Source organism: Cervus elaphus, chromosome 4 (genome assembly GCF_910594005.1).
Source record: "Cervus elaphus chromosome 4, mCerEla1.1, whole genome shotgun sequence".
NCBI lineage: Eukaryota > Metazoa > Chordata > Mammalia > Artiodactyla > Cervidae > Cervus > Cervus elaphus.
The window spans coordinates 46,780,930-46,798,437 of NC_057818.1; the positions used below are offsets into that span (position 1 = coordinate 46,780,930).

General features: G+C 54.0%; 1 protein-coding gene across 3 annotated transcripts; it reads left to right on the top strand.

The window, feature by feature from the left end:
• The first annotated feature begins 8,740 nt into the window (after positions 1 to 8,740).
• On the top strand, positions 8,741 to 16,429 carry LRFN3 (leucine rich repeat and fibronectin type III domain containing 3). 3 transcript variants are annotated; one of them, XM_043892450.1, is made up of 4 exons: positions 8,741 to 9,906; positions 10,018 to 10,119; positions 11,432 to 12,871; positions 15,794 to 16,429. In XM_043892450.1, the coding sequence occupies exons 2-4, from the start codon at positions 10,025 to 10,027 to the stop codon at positions 16,257 to 16,259; spliced, it is 2,001 nt and encodes a 666-aa protein (XP_043748385.1). In that variant the 5' UTR covers positions 8,741 to 9,906; positions 10,018 to 10,024; the 3' UTR covers positions 16,260 to 16,429. The 3 variants fall into 3 exon arrangements, with proteins under 3 accessions (XP_043748385.1, XP_043748389.1, XP_043748393.1); XM_043892454.1 differs by having other exon boundaries at positions 11,435 to 12,871; XM_043892458.1 differs by lacking the exon at positions 10,018 to 10,119 and having other exon boundaries at positions 11,435 to 12,871.
• The last annotated feature ends 1,079 nt before the right edge of the window (positions 16,430 to 17,508 follow it).

Below are 17,508 nucleotides of genomic sequence, written 5' to 3' on the forward strand. Positions count from 1 at the left end.
TTTGGTACTCTTTGAAATCCCAGTGTGTATTTTATACTTACAGCACACATCTCAATTAGGACTAGTTAAGCTCTCAAGCTGAAACTCCAATACTATGGCCACCTCATGCGAAGACTTGACTCATTGGAAAAGACCCTGATGCTGGGAGGGATTGGGGGCAGGAGGAGAAGGGGATGACAGAGGATGAGATGGCTAGATGGCATCACTGACTCGATGGACATGAGTTTGAGTAAACTCTGGGAGTTGGTGATGGACAGGGGGCCTGGCATGCTGCGATTCATGGGGTCACAAAGAGTCGGACATGACTGAGCAACTGAACTGAACTGAGCTGAAAGCTCTCCAAAGGGTTTCCCAGGTGATGCTAGCGGTAAGGAACCTGCATCAGAGACACATAAGAGACGTGAGTTCGAGCCCTAGGTCAAAAAGACCCCCTGGAGGAGAGTATGGTAACCCACCCCTGTATTCTAGCCTGGAGAATCCCATGGGCAGAGGAACCTGGCAGGTCGCAAAGAGTTGAACACAACTGTAGTGACTTATTGTGCGCCCCAAATGCTCGCAGGCACAAGCTCTCAATAGCCACTTGTGTGGCCAGTGGCTACCCTACTGAACAGCACAGAACAGGCCTGTTATTACAGGACCAGCAAGCTGAGGATGGAGGAGTACTTCCTGAGTTTAGCAACAAGGAAGAGCTTTAGCAATAGACCACATTTGTGAAACAAGCAGAGAGAGCTGGAAGGGAGAGCATGGACACACTTCTTTCCTGAAGTTTGGCCGTGCTTTTATAATGGATGGATTAGGGTGACAACACTCAGCCCCAACAGTGAATATTAACATCACACACACAAAAAGAAGCAACCAGGCATTATCACATGCTAACTGATGGAAGAAGGGGACATCACTCATGAAGTGGAGTTGAGCTTGGTTGCTCAGTTGTGTCCGACTCTTTCCAACACCGTGGGCTGTAGCCTGCCAGGTTCTTCTGTCCATAGAATTCTCTAGGTAAGAAAACTGGACTGGGTTGCCATTCCCTTCTCCATGGGATCTTCCCAACCCAGGGATGGAACCCAGGTCTCCTGCATTGCAGGTGGATTCTTTACCATCTGAGCCACCAGGGGAGCCATGAAGTATACTTACCCCTAAATTGAATCTGAATCTGACCCAGCCTCTAGATTTACCAGTTTACAGGGGATACATGGAACAGAACATATCAAAGGACACCAAGAAGCACAACCTGCCAGATCAGACTGTGAAACAGATGAGAATAAGGGGGAACTGTCAGCAAATAAGAGGTGTCAACAAAATGGAATACACTGCCTTGTTTGGAGTCTGATTTGAACAAGCCAACAGTTAGAAGACATAAGATGATCAGGAAAATTTGGAGATGGGTTGGATATTAGATAATACTATGGAATTATTATTCATTTTTAGGTGTTATAAAAGTATTGTTTTTTAAGAACCTTCTATTTTAGAGATACATACGGAAGTGTTTATGGATGAAATCATACGTCTGGGATTTGCTTTAAATGAATTCGCCTGGGGAGGGAAGCGGAAAAAATAAAATAAGATCATATGTTGATAATTATTGAAGAGAGGTGATAGGTAGCTGGAGGATCATTACACTATTCTATTTTTGTGCTTGGTTGAACATTACCATAAGGGGTTTGTGTGTTTTAAGGGGGTGTGTGCCTGTGAAGAAAAGAAAAAAGAAGGGAAAGGATTTAATTTTTTCCTCTTAAGACTGGAGCTCCAAGAAAATATTAGGGACAGTGGAGATGCAGGAGAGTAGGAAAGCGGGTGAGCAGGCTCCAGGGCACACAACGGGGGTAGGTGTGGAGGCTGGGTGGTATTAAGTTCTTCCACGAGTCAGCGACTACGTAGAAGCCTGGCGTGCTGCAGTCCATGGGGTCGCAAAGAGTCGGATACGACTTAGCGACTGAACAAGCCTCCACAGCTGCTTCGACTTCAGCTTCGGCGTCTGTGGCTCCAGGGTCACCCGCTTCCTATTGCCCCCAGTAGGAGACACAGGCTGCCCGCGCCTGCGCAGCGAGCCCTCCTCTAGGCGCCGGGCTGTCCCTACAGCCGGTGATCCGCCGCGCCGCTCAGGAGGCGCGCTCTCTGCGGAGGGCGAGATCTCCGCCTACAGGTTTAAGCAAGGTGAGGCATAGTATTGTCGCATGGCCTTCTGGGAAATGCAGTTCGCATGCCAGGCCCAAGCTGCGGCTTAATCAGCCCCAAAGACTACGCGCCTCACAATGCACCGCGCGCAGCGGCTGAACGGTGTGTTGCTGCCCTCAAGTGGCGATTGAGCGGTGACGTCCAGACCTGGGAAGGGTGCTGAAAGGGATAGGGCGGGGGCGGGACTGGGGAACAGCTAGTACTTAAAGAATAAGCACTTAGGTGCCAGGCATTGCTCCCAGCGCTTTACTTGTATTAACTCATTTAATCCTCCCAAAAGACATTTGGTGTTCTATCAGACCCCTCTTTACAGGAATAGAATTTAAACCCAGACTGTCAGGCTTCAGAGTCTATGCTCTTCTTCGCTGTGAATTTGACACCCTCCGATCATTCTATTAAACTATCCCAAGATTGTAATTAGCACATGAATCAACTCTCGATGGCCATTAGCAACGCAGATCTCTTTGAGTTGATGATTATCAGCAGGAGTTCCTGCCCAAGTTTGTGATTTAGCTCCTGCTCCAGGACAGAGTTTAAAACCAGCTTAGATTTATAATTAGCACATGAATCAACACAGGTTTGCTTTCGCGGGGATAAGATTTCTGATTAGCACTTGAATCAGCAATGGTTTGTGTTAGAAGCTGGAATTAGATTTCTGATTAGCCCAGGAGTCTGCACACAGAGATTCTATTCACACCTAGAAAGCCCTCCCCACCCCTTTTGATCCAGGTGACCACCCCCGTCAAATGTTGCCCCCATCCTTTCCCTCAACCCCACCCACTCTATCACCAACAGGCAGACAGACTTGATGATTTCCTTGCCCCTCCCCTCTCTCCCATGTTGTTCATAGTGAAATATCACTGCGACAAGCACAGGTTCAGAAATCATCTGTTCTCTTTCTGTCTGAGAAAGAGGAGATGCAATTCCAAAGCCTTAACTGTGTCTCATTCATGGGCATGTTCCCAGCATCGTGCCTGGCACACAGTAACAGCTCAATAAATGCTTGGAGAAAGAGTGTCAGATTCTCACCATTATCCTTCTGCAGTGATCAAACATTTATCAAATCAAGCCAAATTCTCTTCACTCTTAAAAGAGTCAAATTTGTGGTTACCCACCTCAAAGGCAGAGGACCACAGTAGGTGGGTGGGAGGGTAGTAAGAGTGGGGCTGGGAACATCCTCTGTAGCAGGATTCGTTGTAGTGGATGGAAGAAGATTCCACAGCCCCCTGAAGTTGTGGATCTGGTTGTGGTTGATGTTGGGTCCATTATAATCCATACTCTTTGTATAACTGTGACTGGGCGGGGAGGAGCTATCCAGCCTGGAAATATGTTCCCAGTCCCACTTGCATCTCTCCAATAAAACATCGGCAAGAGAGAAGTTTGTGGAAGGTCACTTCTGGACCAAGGTTTTTAAAGAAGCTCACCACCTTCTCCACCCTGTCTCCTCCCATTCACCAGGTGTGTGCATGCATGCTAAGTCACTTCAGTGCTGTCTGACTCTTTGCGACCCCATGGACTATAGCCACCAGGCTCCTCTGTCCATGGGATTCTCCAGGCAAGAATACTAGAGTGGGTTGCCATTTCCTTCTCCAGAGGATCTTCCTGATCCAGGGATGGAACCCACGTCTTCTGCATTGGCAGGCAGGTTCTTTATCACTAGCGCCAACTGGTGAAAGCAGATAATTCTGAGCCCCAGGAAATAACAGAAGTGCAAGATAAACAACTGGTTTGTTTATCAGCAGATGAAGGCTGGAGGAGAAGGGGACGACAGAGGATGCAGTGGCTGGATGGTATCACCGATTCAATGGACATGAGTTTGAGTAAACTCCGGGAGTTGGTGATGGACAGGGTGGCCTGGTGTGCTGCAGTCCATGGGGTCACAAATAGTCGGACACGACTGAGCAACTGAACTGACGGACTGACTGACGAGGATAGCTGGCTACCTGTGGCAAGACACCTCTGGCAAGAAATAAACTATTGTATGAAGTCACTGAAATTCAGGGGGTTATTTGTTACAGCAGTTGGCATTACATTCACTAATACACTGCTCCTTCCTTTCTGGTCCCCGGATATCAGTAAAGCTTGAGCCCTCCTGTCATTCTGTAAAGTGAGCCTCAAATCCTTAACTGTGGTTTTCAGGATTTCACAGAATAGGTCTCTACAATGGCCCTGAGTCTCTACGTTTACTGGTTAAAAGTTTTCAACATATTTCCCTTGGTTCTTTGCACAAATGTAAACTTTCCCCCATGTTCTTACAGAAGTCTTTTTCCATGTTGATAGATGGAAGTCATTAAAACAGTCCCTGAAAGTTGTATTCTGTCTTCTACCATAGTTCAGCAGAACCTCAGTACAGGGTCTCATGGTTGCCATGTAGAAGTGGGTGCTTGCCTGGGACCCATCAGTCTGATTTAGGGTGGTTAGTGTGTATGTACAGGGGGTGGGTGGAGAAGATGTACTCATCTCCTGGCCCCTCTCCATTTGGGGGTGCACATTCAGACATGATCTTTTTCAAGTGAGTCCCTAGTCCTCAGCGCTGATTCATGTGATAATTACAAAGCTGAGCTAATTTCAATGAATCCCCATTGGCTGGACTTGGGTTGTACGAGGAGTTGGCAGGTACTAGTTGAGGATAAGGAGATATACCACCTCCATCCCTTCTTGCTCTAACAACCCCCTGACTTGGAAGGGGCCTCAGTTTATTTTAAGAGCCACCCTTTCTTGGCAGAGAGACTGAATCTGTTGATTTGAATGTACATGTATGTGCACGTGTGTGTGTCCATCCTGCGTAGATGTCTTGTGTGACTCTCAGAATGCTCCTTGTGTCTATCTGTGGGAATGTGGCTCACACGCGTGTACAAGAGAGAATCTGTGTGCCAAGTGTGTTTTTGCACATGTGACTTCTCACATGTCTGAATGTGGGTCTGTGTGTGTGTTTTGGAAGTGTGCCTAAGTATGTATTTGTATGTTCCCCAACCCCCCTGCATGCGTGCGTCCCCATTCATGTCCGACTCTTTGCGACTCCAAGGATTGTAGCCTGCCAGGCTCCTCTGTCCATGGAATTTTCCAGGCAAGAATACTGGAGCAGGTTGCCATTTCCCTCTCCAGGGGATCTTCCCAACCCAGTGATCGAATCCGTGGCTCTTGTGTCTCCTGCATTGGCAGGTGGGGAGAGGGGGGTTTGTCTGTTTTTTTTCACCAGCTGAGCCACTGGGGAAGCCCAACTTGTATAAGTCTCTCTATTTGGACGTGATGTGTGTTCCGTGTGCCTTCTGTATCCGTGTGTGTTCTGGTGAGCCTCTGAGAATGTGATGTGCGTTGTGAGTATGGATGTGTATTTTTGGATAGACTGTGTGTGTAGATATGAGCAGTTCCCTTCCTCCCAAGGCTCCCTCAGCTCTCAGGCAGTTTAACCTCATTCTTCCTGCTGTGGCTGTTTCTGATGCTTCGGTCCCCTTCTCCAGATGTTGCAATTAAGTAAATGCAGCAATTAAGCGGAGTCCCCCAAACAACCATCCCACCAGGATCTCCTTCCAGGAGCTAATGAAGGATTACAGCACATGCAGACACACGCACGGAACTATTCAGAAACCAACTCCCCCCAGCCTGCACATGTTACGGCATAAGGGCATACAAACAGCATAGGCGTCCCTTTGCCCACCTGCTTCATTTGTTACTTATCCTTCGATCACAGTATAAAAGTCTCCTCCTCCAGGAAGGCCTCCTGACTCCTGGAGGGTGGGAAGGTGGAGGGAAAGGCTGGACTCTGCCTCTGAGGTGCACACCCTCTGTTTCCTCCATCAGAACGCTCCATCAGAATACCCTCTGGTTCCTCCATCCAGCCCTGTACTTTGTCATCAAAGCCCTTATTATTTTGCCCTGTGCTTCTGTCATACTCTGACCGCTCTGTCACGACAGTCCCAATCTTTCTAGCCCAAGCTCCTCCCATCCCAGGCGCGACCACCCCGGGCTGTCATTCTCCCTTTTAGAATGTGAGCTCAGGGAAGCAGGACCTGCTTCACTGACACTGTCTTGGTAACACTTTTACTGCAGTGTCATCTAGTGCACAACCATGCCCAGAGATCCAAAGTAAATGTTGAACTAGCATCTTTGCCTCTGCCTTTCTCTGTTGCCAAGTCTCTCTGTATGTCTCTAAACATGTTAGCTTCTTTGGCCCGCGCTTGGGGTCCCCTCAATCCACCAGGTCTTGGCACAGTGTGGTGGCCAGGACCACACACATTGTAGACGTTCCTGGTTTAGCCCAGTGCTTCTCTGAGTGTGGTCCCTGGGCCAGCAGCGTTACCATCAGCCTGGAAGGCAGAAATGCAAATCAGAAACTCTGGAACTGGGGCCTGAAGATCTCTGGTTAACACAGCCTCTAGGTGATTCTGATAAGGCTGAAGTATGAGGACCTCGGATCTAGATCATTCAAGGCAGCCCCCTCTGATCTCAAATTGCTCTCAATACCACCCCCTCTCACCAAGGAACAGTCATCACCAAAGAAGGCAAGACTGGATAAATGCCCCAGGCTCTCTGAAATCTGCATCAGGGAAGGAAGGGAAGGAACAATACTTCTGATGTGTTCTATAAGGTTCCTTAATGTTCCCCAGCAGAATCAAGCCCCAGTTGCCCAAAAGGGTAACTTACTCCTCGTCTGCACCTTCTATTAACTTTGGTCCCTCCTCTGCCTCACTCTTTCCCTCCCCACTTGCACATTTCCGGGGGCCACCCCCAAAATCAGCCAGTTCCACTGAATTCTAATCCCGGTCTGTTTGAGATTGTCTCCAGGTATCTTCAGGCTTCCCTGATGGCTCAGTTGGTCAAGAATCTGCCTGCAATGCAGGGGACCTTGGTTTGATCCCTGGGTTGGGAAGATCACTTTCACTTTCCAGGTATTTTCCTCTGTCTCCCCCACCTCCGCCACTGCTGTAGCATCTCTGAAACTTCTCATCTTTTTCCTGAGTGTCTGAGAAACCAGTATCTGTTGTACTGGGCCAGGAGCACTGATGAACTTTGCTAATGATCGGGAAAGGCGGGCCCTAAAGCTGAGTTAATTTTAGCTGCAATTTTTCAATACACACAAGTGGAAGAAGCCAAAAGTCTGTTCTGAAACCTTCAGCAGAGCTAGTGATGCCAGGGTGGATGTGCATTCATGCCCCCGCCCCCAACAGGGTTACCTTACTTCTCCACTCAGATGGGGGATCCTTGGGTGGGGGGGAGGGTTTGTGATCAGGTTCCCCCAGGGTAAAGTGATGACCACGAGCCAAGGGTGGGTCCTCTTTGGACCAGGGCTCCCAAAAGATTAGGTCCCCCAGGTTGCTATAACCAAGTTCCGAGGCCAGGCTTGTAGACCACGGCCCACATCCCTCTTCCCGCAACACCATCTGCCAGGAAACACGTGGGATCCCCCCACCCTCATCCTCTCCTCCACTATCCTCTGCGAGCATCAGCACAGCAGACACCACTCCTGGTGAGTCATGTGTTAGTACGATTCTAGTAGGATATTCTATGGGGCAGTGGACCTGAGTCGAGGAGAGGGGGAGGCAGTGGAGATACGGATATACTTTTCTGGGTCAACCCGGCCTGCCCCCTGCCTCTGTTCCAATTCCTATCTTCTCCTTTCTCCATGGGATATCTGGCAAGTGTGACTTGACATCTAGCTCTATTTCCAGAGCCACGTTTTCCCCTTGCAGCCAGTGCAAAGAGCCTTGGGACAGAGCAGAGTCTCCACACTGGCCTGAAAGATAAGGCCTGATACAGGCAGGGCCCAGGCAGGGAAATTCCACCTAAAGGACATCCCAGAGAGGTGATGCTGAGACAGGAAGGCAGAAGACAGGCTTAGGCGGCAGAGGGCTCTGGGATGGAGAATCACATTCAAGGCTGCGAATGAGAGCTGGACACACACAGACACACACAGACACACACACACAGACACACACACAGACACACACACATAGACACACACACAGACACACACACACACACACACAGATACACACACACAGACACACACATACACAGACACACACAGACACATACACACAGACACACATACACACACACAGACACACACACACACAGACACACACACACACACCCCCTCACAGCTGAGTTGCCCAACTCAGTCTGTCGCTGTCTCTGTCTCTCCCTCAGTCTCTGTCTCTCCCTCAGTCTCTGTCTCTTTGACTATCTCTATGTCTCTTTGTCTATCTCTAACTGGTGCTGTCTCTCGTCTCTCTTTTTCTTTCTGGGTCTCTCACTGTCTCTGTATCTCCATCTCTGCTTGAATATGTGTCTTTTCCTCTCTGTCTCTGCCTCTCTGATTCTGCTCCTCTCTGTCCCTCAATCTAAGCCTGTCTATCTTTCTGTCTCTTTCTCTATCTCTGTGTGTCTCTCGGTTTCAGTCTCTGTGTCTTCCTGACTCTTTATCCAAGGATTTTCTCTCCCAAGGAAAGCCAGGACGACTCCATGAAAGGTGGGGCTAGGGACGCGCCTTTGAGAGAGGAGACCTGCCTACACCTTTAAGCGCGGGCGCGCGCGGGGCCTGCGCCTTTAAGTGCGGGCGCGCGCACGGCCCTGGGTTCCCGGCGAGGAGGCCGCGGGAGCGCCCGGACCCGGCCCTCCAGCCCGGCCCCCGCCCGGCCCCCGCCCCGGCCCCGGCGGGGGAGGGGTCTCCGAGCGCGGCCCCTCCCCCTACGTCCCAGCCTGTGCTGCGGTGCCCCCACCCCGCGTGTCCCTGTCTGTCCGTCTGTCCGCGCCCAGGCCTCGCCCCACCCCGGCCCCCGGGGCTGCCTGGCCGCCCCCCGCCCCTACCGCAGCCGCCCCCCTCCATCTGGACCAGCCCCCGCTGCATCCCGCGAAGCGAGTGGAGACGGCGCCGCCCCACAACCAGGACCGGCACCCCGAAATAGGGGAGCCTGCACCCCGAGATTGGATCCAGAGATCTGGAAACCTGAGCCTTGGAGCCTGATTTGGGGCTGGGACCCCGAGACCTGGAGCCTGAACAGCAGTATTTGGGGCTGAAATCGCAACATCAGTCCCTGGGACCCCAAGATTTGGAGCTGGAACCCCAAGAATTGGAATGTGCACCCCAAGATTTGGAGCCTGAACCTCAAGATTTAGCATCTGAATCCCCAAATTTGGAGCTGAGCTCTGAGTTCTATGCCTGGGACCTTCAAATCTGGGACTGGATTCTCATTTCTACACCCAGGAGCCCACTATTTGAGACTCGAACCCTGAAATTTAGGCCTCAGAGTCCAAGATCTGAACCCTGGCATTGCAAAGGGCCTAAACCTGAGTTTGGGCCTGAAATCCTTGCTGCTAAGCCGAATGCTGAAATTTGGGGCGAATCTTGACTCAGCGCCCCAATATCTAAACCCAGAACCCTAGCATCAAATCCCAAGATTGGGCTTGGGACTCAGATCTTAAACTCTCCATCTGTCTGTTTAGCATCCCAAGACTGGAGCTGGGAGACGGTGACTCCGGGCAACCTAGATTGGGGCCTGGGTCTCTAAAATTGGGCCCTTAAGAGGCCCAGTATTTGGAGATCTAAGACCCTAAGTATCAAGGTCTAGAGACTCTTTGGCCACAAATCTGAGCGGAGACACAACAGACAGTTCCTCGACAGAGGCTTTGGGAGCAGGGAAGGCATGACCAGGCACCCCCTCCAGAGCCCTGACCCCTGACCCCTCGGAGCTTGAGGATTCTTGCTCCCTGGGGCGGCTTCCAGCTCAGGTAAGGCTACTGGGAGACCCTGTGGTGGGGAGGGACTTGGGAGGAACTTCATTGCTGGGGGTGGAGGTAAGGAGGACCATGTACCCCTGGGCACCCTTGGAATTTCCCCAGGGAACAGATGTCCCTTCACAAGAGTCTGCCTCGAACACTGTGGACATTTGGCCAGCCCTGCCCCTCTCTGACCTCCTCATCCCCAGCTGATGGCATCTCCAGGTCTGTGACTGCCCCCATCCCCCGGCCCCGCTCCGGCTCTCCAGCTTCTTCCTACCATCTGTCTTATTTGAGCATCTCCAGCTGCCTCTCATGTCCACCACTCCTCTCTCCAGTCTCCTTTCTCCATCTCTTCCTCTCACTGACCATCTCTACTCACCTTTTCTCTTTCTGATCATCTTTGACACTTATGTCCACTGGCTCTTCTCCCTGGCTACCTCTGGCCCCCACTCCTCTCAGTGACCATTTCTGTCTGCCACTGCTGTCTTTGATCATCGTCTTTAACACCCCTGTCCACAGCATCTCTCTCCAGCCACCTCTGTCTACTGTTTCACTCAGTGACCACCCTTGACATCTCTGTCTGTAGAACCTCTCTCTAATCATCTTTCAGCAGCTCTCTTACCCGTGTCTACCCCGGACTCTAAGCCTTGACCCGTGACTGTTTCTGACCATCTTTCACCATCTCTCTCTACCATTCTTCTGTCTCTCCTCTCTGAGTTTCTCTATCCACCTTTTCCTCTGTCTAACCATCTTTCACTCTCTCTTGCCCTCTACCCACTCCTGACTCCAACTGCCAGTCTCCGACCATCCGCCCTCACTGACCACCTCTCTTCTCTCAGTCTCTCTTGCTCATTGATGCTCTCTGATCATTTCTAACATCTCTGACTGCCTTTCCTCTCTCTGGTGCCCTCTCCCCACACCCCACACATCAATCTCAGCAGCTGTCCCGTCTCCAGCTGTCTCTGACATGTCTGTTGCCTCCTCCTCTCTCTGACAGCCTCTCTGCCTTTTGACCATTTCAGACCATCTTTGACCATCTCTCCTGGATCTGGCCACCCCTGCCGCTTCCCCTCTCTTTGGCCACTCCTCATCTTTGTGACTATCTCTAACAACCTCTCTCGTCTGGTCCTGTCTGCCTACTTCTAATCATTCCCACCACCCTGACCACCTCTTCTCTCTTTGGCCATCTCTGAGTGTCTCTCTTTGACCACATCTAAAGCTCTCTGGCTTACCTTCTCCCCACCCTGATCACTGCTCCTGTTCTCTGCCTGTCTCATTTCTAATCACCTCCCTTCCCTCTGACTTTCTTTGTTCATTTCTTTTCCCTCTCTTCCCTCGTGACACATCTCTCTGAGTCTTTAACCATCTTCTCTGGCTTCTGGTCTGTCTGACCACACTCCTCTCTGACCATCGTTGATCAAGTTCTCTGCTCTCAGCCCACTGTGACCCTCTCTTCTGGTCTCAGACCACCCCGACCCCCTCCAGCACCCCTCTTCTGGCCCCAGCCCGCCCTAACACCCCCTCCTCTTCCCAGCAGGCCGCCCCTGCCCGCGATGGCCGTCCTCCCGCTGCTCCTCTGCCTGCTACCGCTGGCCCCTGCCTCATCTCCACCCCAGCCAGCCTCACCCAGCCCGTGTCCCCGGCGCTGCCGCTGCCAGACACAATCCCTGCCCCTAAGCGTGCTGTGCCCGGGGGCAGGCCTCCTGTTCGTTCCACCCTCACTGGACCGTCGGGCGGCGGAGTTGCGCCTGGCGGACAACTTCATCGCGACCGTGCGGCGCCGGGACCTGGCCAACATGACGGGCCTGCTACACCTGAGCTTGTCCCGCAACACCATCCGCCACGTGGCCGCCGGCGCCTTTGCAGACCTGCGTGCCCTGCGCGCGCTGCACCTGGACGGCAACCGGCTGACCTCGCTGGGCGAGGGGCAGCTGCGCGGCCTGGTCAACCTGCGCCACCTCATTCTGAGCAACAACCAGCTGGCGGCCCTGGCGGCCGGGGCCCTGGACGACTGCGCCGAGACGCTGGAGGACCTCGACCTCTCCTACAACAACCTGGAGCAGCTGCCCTGGGAGGCGCTGGGCCGCCTGGGCAACGTCAACACACTGGGCCTCGACCACAACCTGCTGGCTTCCGTGCCTGCCGGCGCCTTTTCCCGCCTGCACAAGCTGGCGCGGCTGGACATGACCTCCAACCGCCTGACCACCATCCCGCCGGACCCGCTCTTCTCCCGTCTGCCGCTGCTGGCCCGGCCCCGCGGCTCGCCTGCTTCCGCCTTGGTGCTGGCCTTCGGCGGCAACCCCCTGCACTGCAACTGCGAGCTGGTGTGGCTGAGGCGGCTGGCGCGGGAGGACGACCTGGAGGCCTGCGCCTCCCCGCCGGCCCTGGGCGGCCGCTACTTCTGGGCAGTGGGCGAGGAGGAGTTTGTGTGCGAGCCCCCGGTGGTGACCCACCGCTCGCCGCCCCTGGCCGTGCCTGCCGGTCGGCCGGCCGCCCTGCGCTGCCGGGCGGTGGGGGACCCCGAGCCCCGCGTGCGGTGGGTGTCACCTCAGGGCCGGCTGCTGGGTAACTCCAGCCGAGCACGCGCCTTCCCCAATGGGACGCTGGAGCTGCTGGTCACCGAGCCGGGAGATGGCGGCATCTTCACGTGCATCGCGGCCAATGCAGCTGGCGAGGCCACGGCCGCTGTTGAGCTGACTGTGGGTCCCCCGCCACCCCCTCAGCTAGCCAACAGCACCAGCTGTGACCCCCCGCGGGACGGGGAGCCTGATGCCCTCACCCCGCCCTCTGCCGCCTCTGCCTCTGCCTCTGCCAAGGCGGCTGAGGCCGGGCCCCCTACTGACCGTGGCGTCCAGGTGACGGAGCATGGCGCCACAGCGGCTCTCGTCCAGTGGCCAGATCAGCGGCCCATCCCAGGCATCCGCATGTACCAGATCCAGTACAACAGCTCAGCCGACGACATCCTCGTGTACAGGTGCAGGGTCCAGGCGGTGGGCAGTTCGGGTGGGGGAGCGAGGTGGAGGGAGGGCTGGAGGAACACCTACTGATAGCCCAGGCTGCAGCACCGGAAGGGAAGCTGCAGGGTTACAAAGGAAATCAGGCAGAGAAGGCAAATGGAATGTGGCAGCAGTGGTAAAAAGAAAGGAGGCAGCAAAAGTAAACAGGAACAGACAGAAAAAGGAAATCTGGCAGCAAGAATAAAAGGTAATCAGGACTTCCCTGGTGGCCCAGTGGTTAGGATGCTGCGCTTCCACTGCATGGAGCATGGGTTTGATCCCTGGTTGGGAAACTAAGAGAGATCCTGCATGCTGCAAGGCGTGGCCAGGAAAAAAAAAAAAGAAGGTTAACTGGGCAGCCGGGGAGGCAAGGTTGAAGGGTTACGAGCAGATTTAAGTAGTAAAGAGAACTAAGTATTTCCAGATGACAGCTAGATTCAAGTCAGCCTGCAGGAATAAAAAGAGATCAAACAGGAGGGTCCAGGGATCATGGGGAAAATGGAGTGAGGCAGCCCAGCTGCAAAGGAACTGAGTGCATGCTCAATCATTTCAGTCGTGTCTGACTCTGCAACCCTATGGACTGTAGCCCGCCAGGCTCCTCTGTCCATGAGATTTTCCAGGAAAGAATACTGGAATAGATTTCCATGCCCTCCTCCAAGGGATCTTCTTGACCCAGGGATTGAACCCGCATCTCCTGCATTGCAGGTGGATTCTTTACCCACTGAGCTGCCTGGAAAGCCTGCAAAGGAACTCAGACCAGAAGTTAAAAGGAAAATGGGGGAGGAGGTTATATAGAGATTAGGCTTTGGGTTTGTACAATGTGACCTGCTGTATGTGTTTGGAGTTCTAACATGGTGACATCTCAGCTTTTTTTTTTTTTTTTCCAAATCAAATTCAAGCTAGTTCAGGCTCCACCACGGCTAGGTGAACAGGACTGTTCAATCTGGCATTGCTGGGGACTCCCTACTCCCTTCTCCCTTGCCTTGCTGCAAACAAAACCTGGGTTACACACTCCAAGAGTGGGTTACCATGACAGTCATCCAGGCAAGATTGGAACATCTGCTGTGGCCACATGTGGTCACTGATGGTGGCTGTAACCCAGGTGCTACTGACATGTCTCACCCAAGTCCAGCTTTGCATGGATGGCTGGGGATGGCTCCCTGTCCTCTCTGTCCGGCTGGCCCAGGGGTACCACCCTTGACACCCGGCTGCGGAAGAGTGGGCCTCCCAAGGTCTGGGGTCCGTGCTTTGTAAATCCAGTATCTGGGTTCCCTTTGCCTCCCCACAAGCCAAAATCTCCAAAGATAATCACTTGATTTCTTTCTCAGTCCTGGAAATCCAACAAGCTTTTCTCCATTCCATTTCAAAGATAGCCATCCTCAGTCGATTCCACAGAGGGCCCACACCTGAAAATCACACAAGTCCTGTCCACCTTGCTGGGTGGGGTGGGGAGGATGGGACAAGTGCTCTCCTAGATCGTCACCCTCCTAGAGACAATCACGGAGTTCCCTCATTAAAGCCGCTGAAGAATAAAACAGGGATTATAAAACAAGTTAAATCTCCCAACAGGGCGCCCTGCTACAAAAGGAAATATAGTGAAATTGGGTACTAAAGATAAAAGGAAATGGGAAAGATAAGGATAAATTGAAACCAGGCCAGAGAGATAAAAGAGAATCAGGAGACAGAACTGGAACGAAATAAGGCAACAGGGAGGAAAAGAACTCAGCAGCGATGACTGAGGCACATCAGTTTAATGAAAACGGAGTCAGATGACAGGGCTCTCTGGCAAGCAGGCTACGGCTACAGCAATAATAATACGGCAGCGGGGCTCGGGGGACCTTCATTGGCAGGTTAGAAGGAAATCGGGCATCAGCACAACAGGGGATTCAGGCGGTTAGATTAGAGAGAATTCTAGCTTTCCACTAGAGGAAAGTCAGGCAGCTGGGAAAGTGCAACCCAGTCCGGGATGGAAGAAAGTCAGAGGGACAGAGGGAAATTAGGTGAAGGCCTAGAGGGAGATGTGGAGGTGGGATTAGAGGGAAATTGGATGGGCAGGGGGATGGTAGAAAGAAATGGGCATCAGGCTAGAGGAATACCAGGCAGCCTCTTCCCTGGCGGTCCAGTGGTTAAGACTTCGCCTTCCCAAGCAAGGGGTGCAAGTTAGATTCCTGGTCTGCGAGCTGAGATCCCGCATGCCTTGGGGCCAAAAAAACAAAACAAAGAAACAGTATTGTAATGAATTCAGTAAAGACTTTTAAAATGGTCCACATCAAAAAAAAAAAAAAGAACAAAGCTGGGCACTGAGTTGTAGAGATGTCTGGCTGGAGGGAACTCAGTGGTGGGCTGACAGGAAATGGGGTGATAGACTTGAGGGACTCAGGCGGTGAGCTAGGGGAGAGGCGGGTGGGGGAACCAGAGTGAAGTCAGGCAGGGGAGTGGAACAAAATTGGGCAGTAAGGCTAGAGGGAACTTGGGCTGCAGGCTCGGGGAAAATGCTGGAAGGGTGGCAGTGCAGGAGGGGAACCAGGCAACGGCATATAAAATGAAACCACACTTGGGAGGCCGTGGGGCTCACCGCATACTGGGCAGCAGGGGGGAGAGGAAGCGGGCACAGGTGAGAATATAGGCACTGAGGGCAGAGGGAGATCAAAGGGACATTTGAGCAGCAGGAAAATGAGAAGGTGGACTGGGGTAAAGCTGGCTAACAGAATGGTGGCTGAAGAGTATCAAACCAAAGGGAATTCAGGCAGTGGTTACAGGGACCTCAGGGCCTAGGGTGAAACGAGGCAGTGGCCTCGGGCGGGGGGTGGAGGGGATCTTCCAGACTGGAGGGTTGGGGCAGGGTGCAGGGTGGGTGCTGGGCAGCCAGCGACCTGACCCCCACCTGCCTGTCCCTCCAGGATGATCCCGGCCGAGAGCAGCTCCTTCCTGTTGACGGACCTGGCGTCAGGCCGCACCTACGATCTGTGCGTGCTGGCCGTGTACGAGGACGGCGCCACGGGGCTGACCGCCACACGGCCGGTGGGCTGCAGCCGCTTCTCCACCGAGCCGGCGCTGCGGCCCTGCGGGGCCCCGCACGCGCCCTTCCTGGGCGGCACCATGATCATCGCGCTGGGGGGTGTCATCGTGGCCTCCGTGCTGGTCTTCATCTTCGTGCTGCTCATGCGCTACAAGGTGCACGGCGGCCAACCCCCCGGCAAGACCAAGGCTTCCGCGCCTGTCAGCAGCGTGTGCTCCCAGACCAACGGCGCCCTGGGCCCCACGCCGGCCCCGCCGGCCCCTGAGCCCACCGCACCCAGGGCCCACACCGTGGTCCAGCTGGACTGTGAGCCCCGGGGGCCCAGCCACGAACCCACGGGACCCTAGCCTGGCGCCCACCTCTGCGGCCCAGAAGGGCACCCCCCGCCGGGGCGGCAGGACCCAGACGCCCCGTGGGCCCTGGCCTCGGACTCACCAAATTGCTCACGGTTTTTAAAACTCTGACGGGGAGGGTGTCGGGGGCACCGGGGCACAACAAGAAAGTCCTATTTTTCTAAGCTTGGGCCTGGGCCCTTGCCCGTGTCTCTGTCTGTTGGGGTTGGGGTTCGTTCGGGGCTCCGGAGTGGGATGCCTCCACTGGGGAGAGAACCCCGCCCTCCGCCCCTTTCTGTCTGAGGTCCCCGGATGAGCCTGAGGACGGTCCTCCCTTCACCCTGCAGACATTCCCTGAGTGTCCTCTCTGGGCCTGCCCTGTGCTGGCTGACGCTGTGGCGACCCAGGCAGCCCCCAGCCCTGCCCCTCAGACAGTGATAGCTCAGGGCGATGAGAGACTTGGTGAGGAGGGAAGCCTAGGAGATGGAAGGAGCCCCCAGAAATGTGTCTGAGTCAGCCTAGGGTGTGGTCAGGGAGGGCCTCATGAAGGAGACGTGAGCTGAGAATGACATCTGAAGGAGATAATGGGGCAAAGAGCAGAAGGAAAGGTATTCTGGGCTTAGGGCCAACACAAACAAGGGCTTAGGACATGCAGGGCACTGGGAGCACTGCGGTAGAAGTGAGGCAGGAGGCGTGGGCAGGGTTCAGGACCCCCAGGCTGAGGAGCTCAGACTCTGGCCCGATGGTTTTGGGGAGTCATGGAGGAGTCTATGCAAGGGAGGGAGAGGGTCAGGTTTGGGTTTTAGGAAGATCTTTCTAGCTGTCAGGACGGTGGATCAGAGACAGAGACAGGCTGGGAGCCTGAGGAAAACCAAGTCAGGAACCTGGGTGGATGAGGACAAGGCTGGACCAGGGGCAGGCGTGGGGGAAAGCAGCAGAGGGTGGCTGAGAACGACAGGAAGCTGAGTGGATCCGTTTTGGAGCTGAAGGGCTGTGGGGGAGGGAAGTGTCCAGGGGAAGGCCCAGGGCTCTGACCGGGGGAGGGACAGTGGATCTGTCCTGATACAGGACCAGGGAGGAGGGGCAGGTTTGAGGACGGTACTGAGGCCAGTGTGGGATTTGGTGGACATGGAAGGCAGCCATGCTCACCACTGTCCGACCGATGCCACTGGGACTTGTTGAATGTAGGGGTGGGGGCCCAGAGGGTGGGCATGCCATCAAGGGATGGCAGCCAGGAGACCACTAGACCCCTAGTCTAAGACCA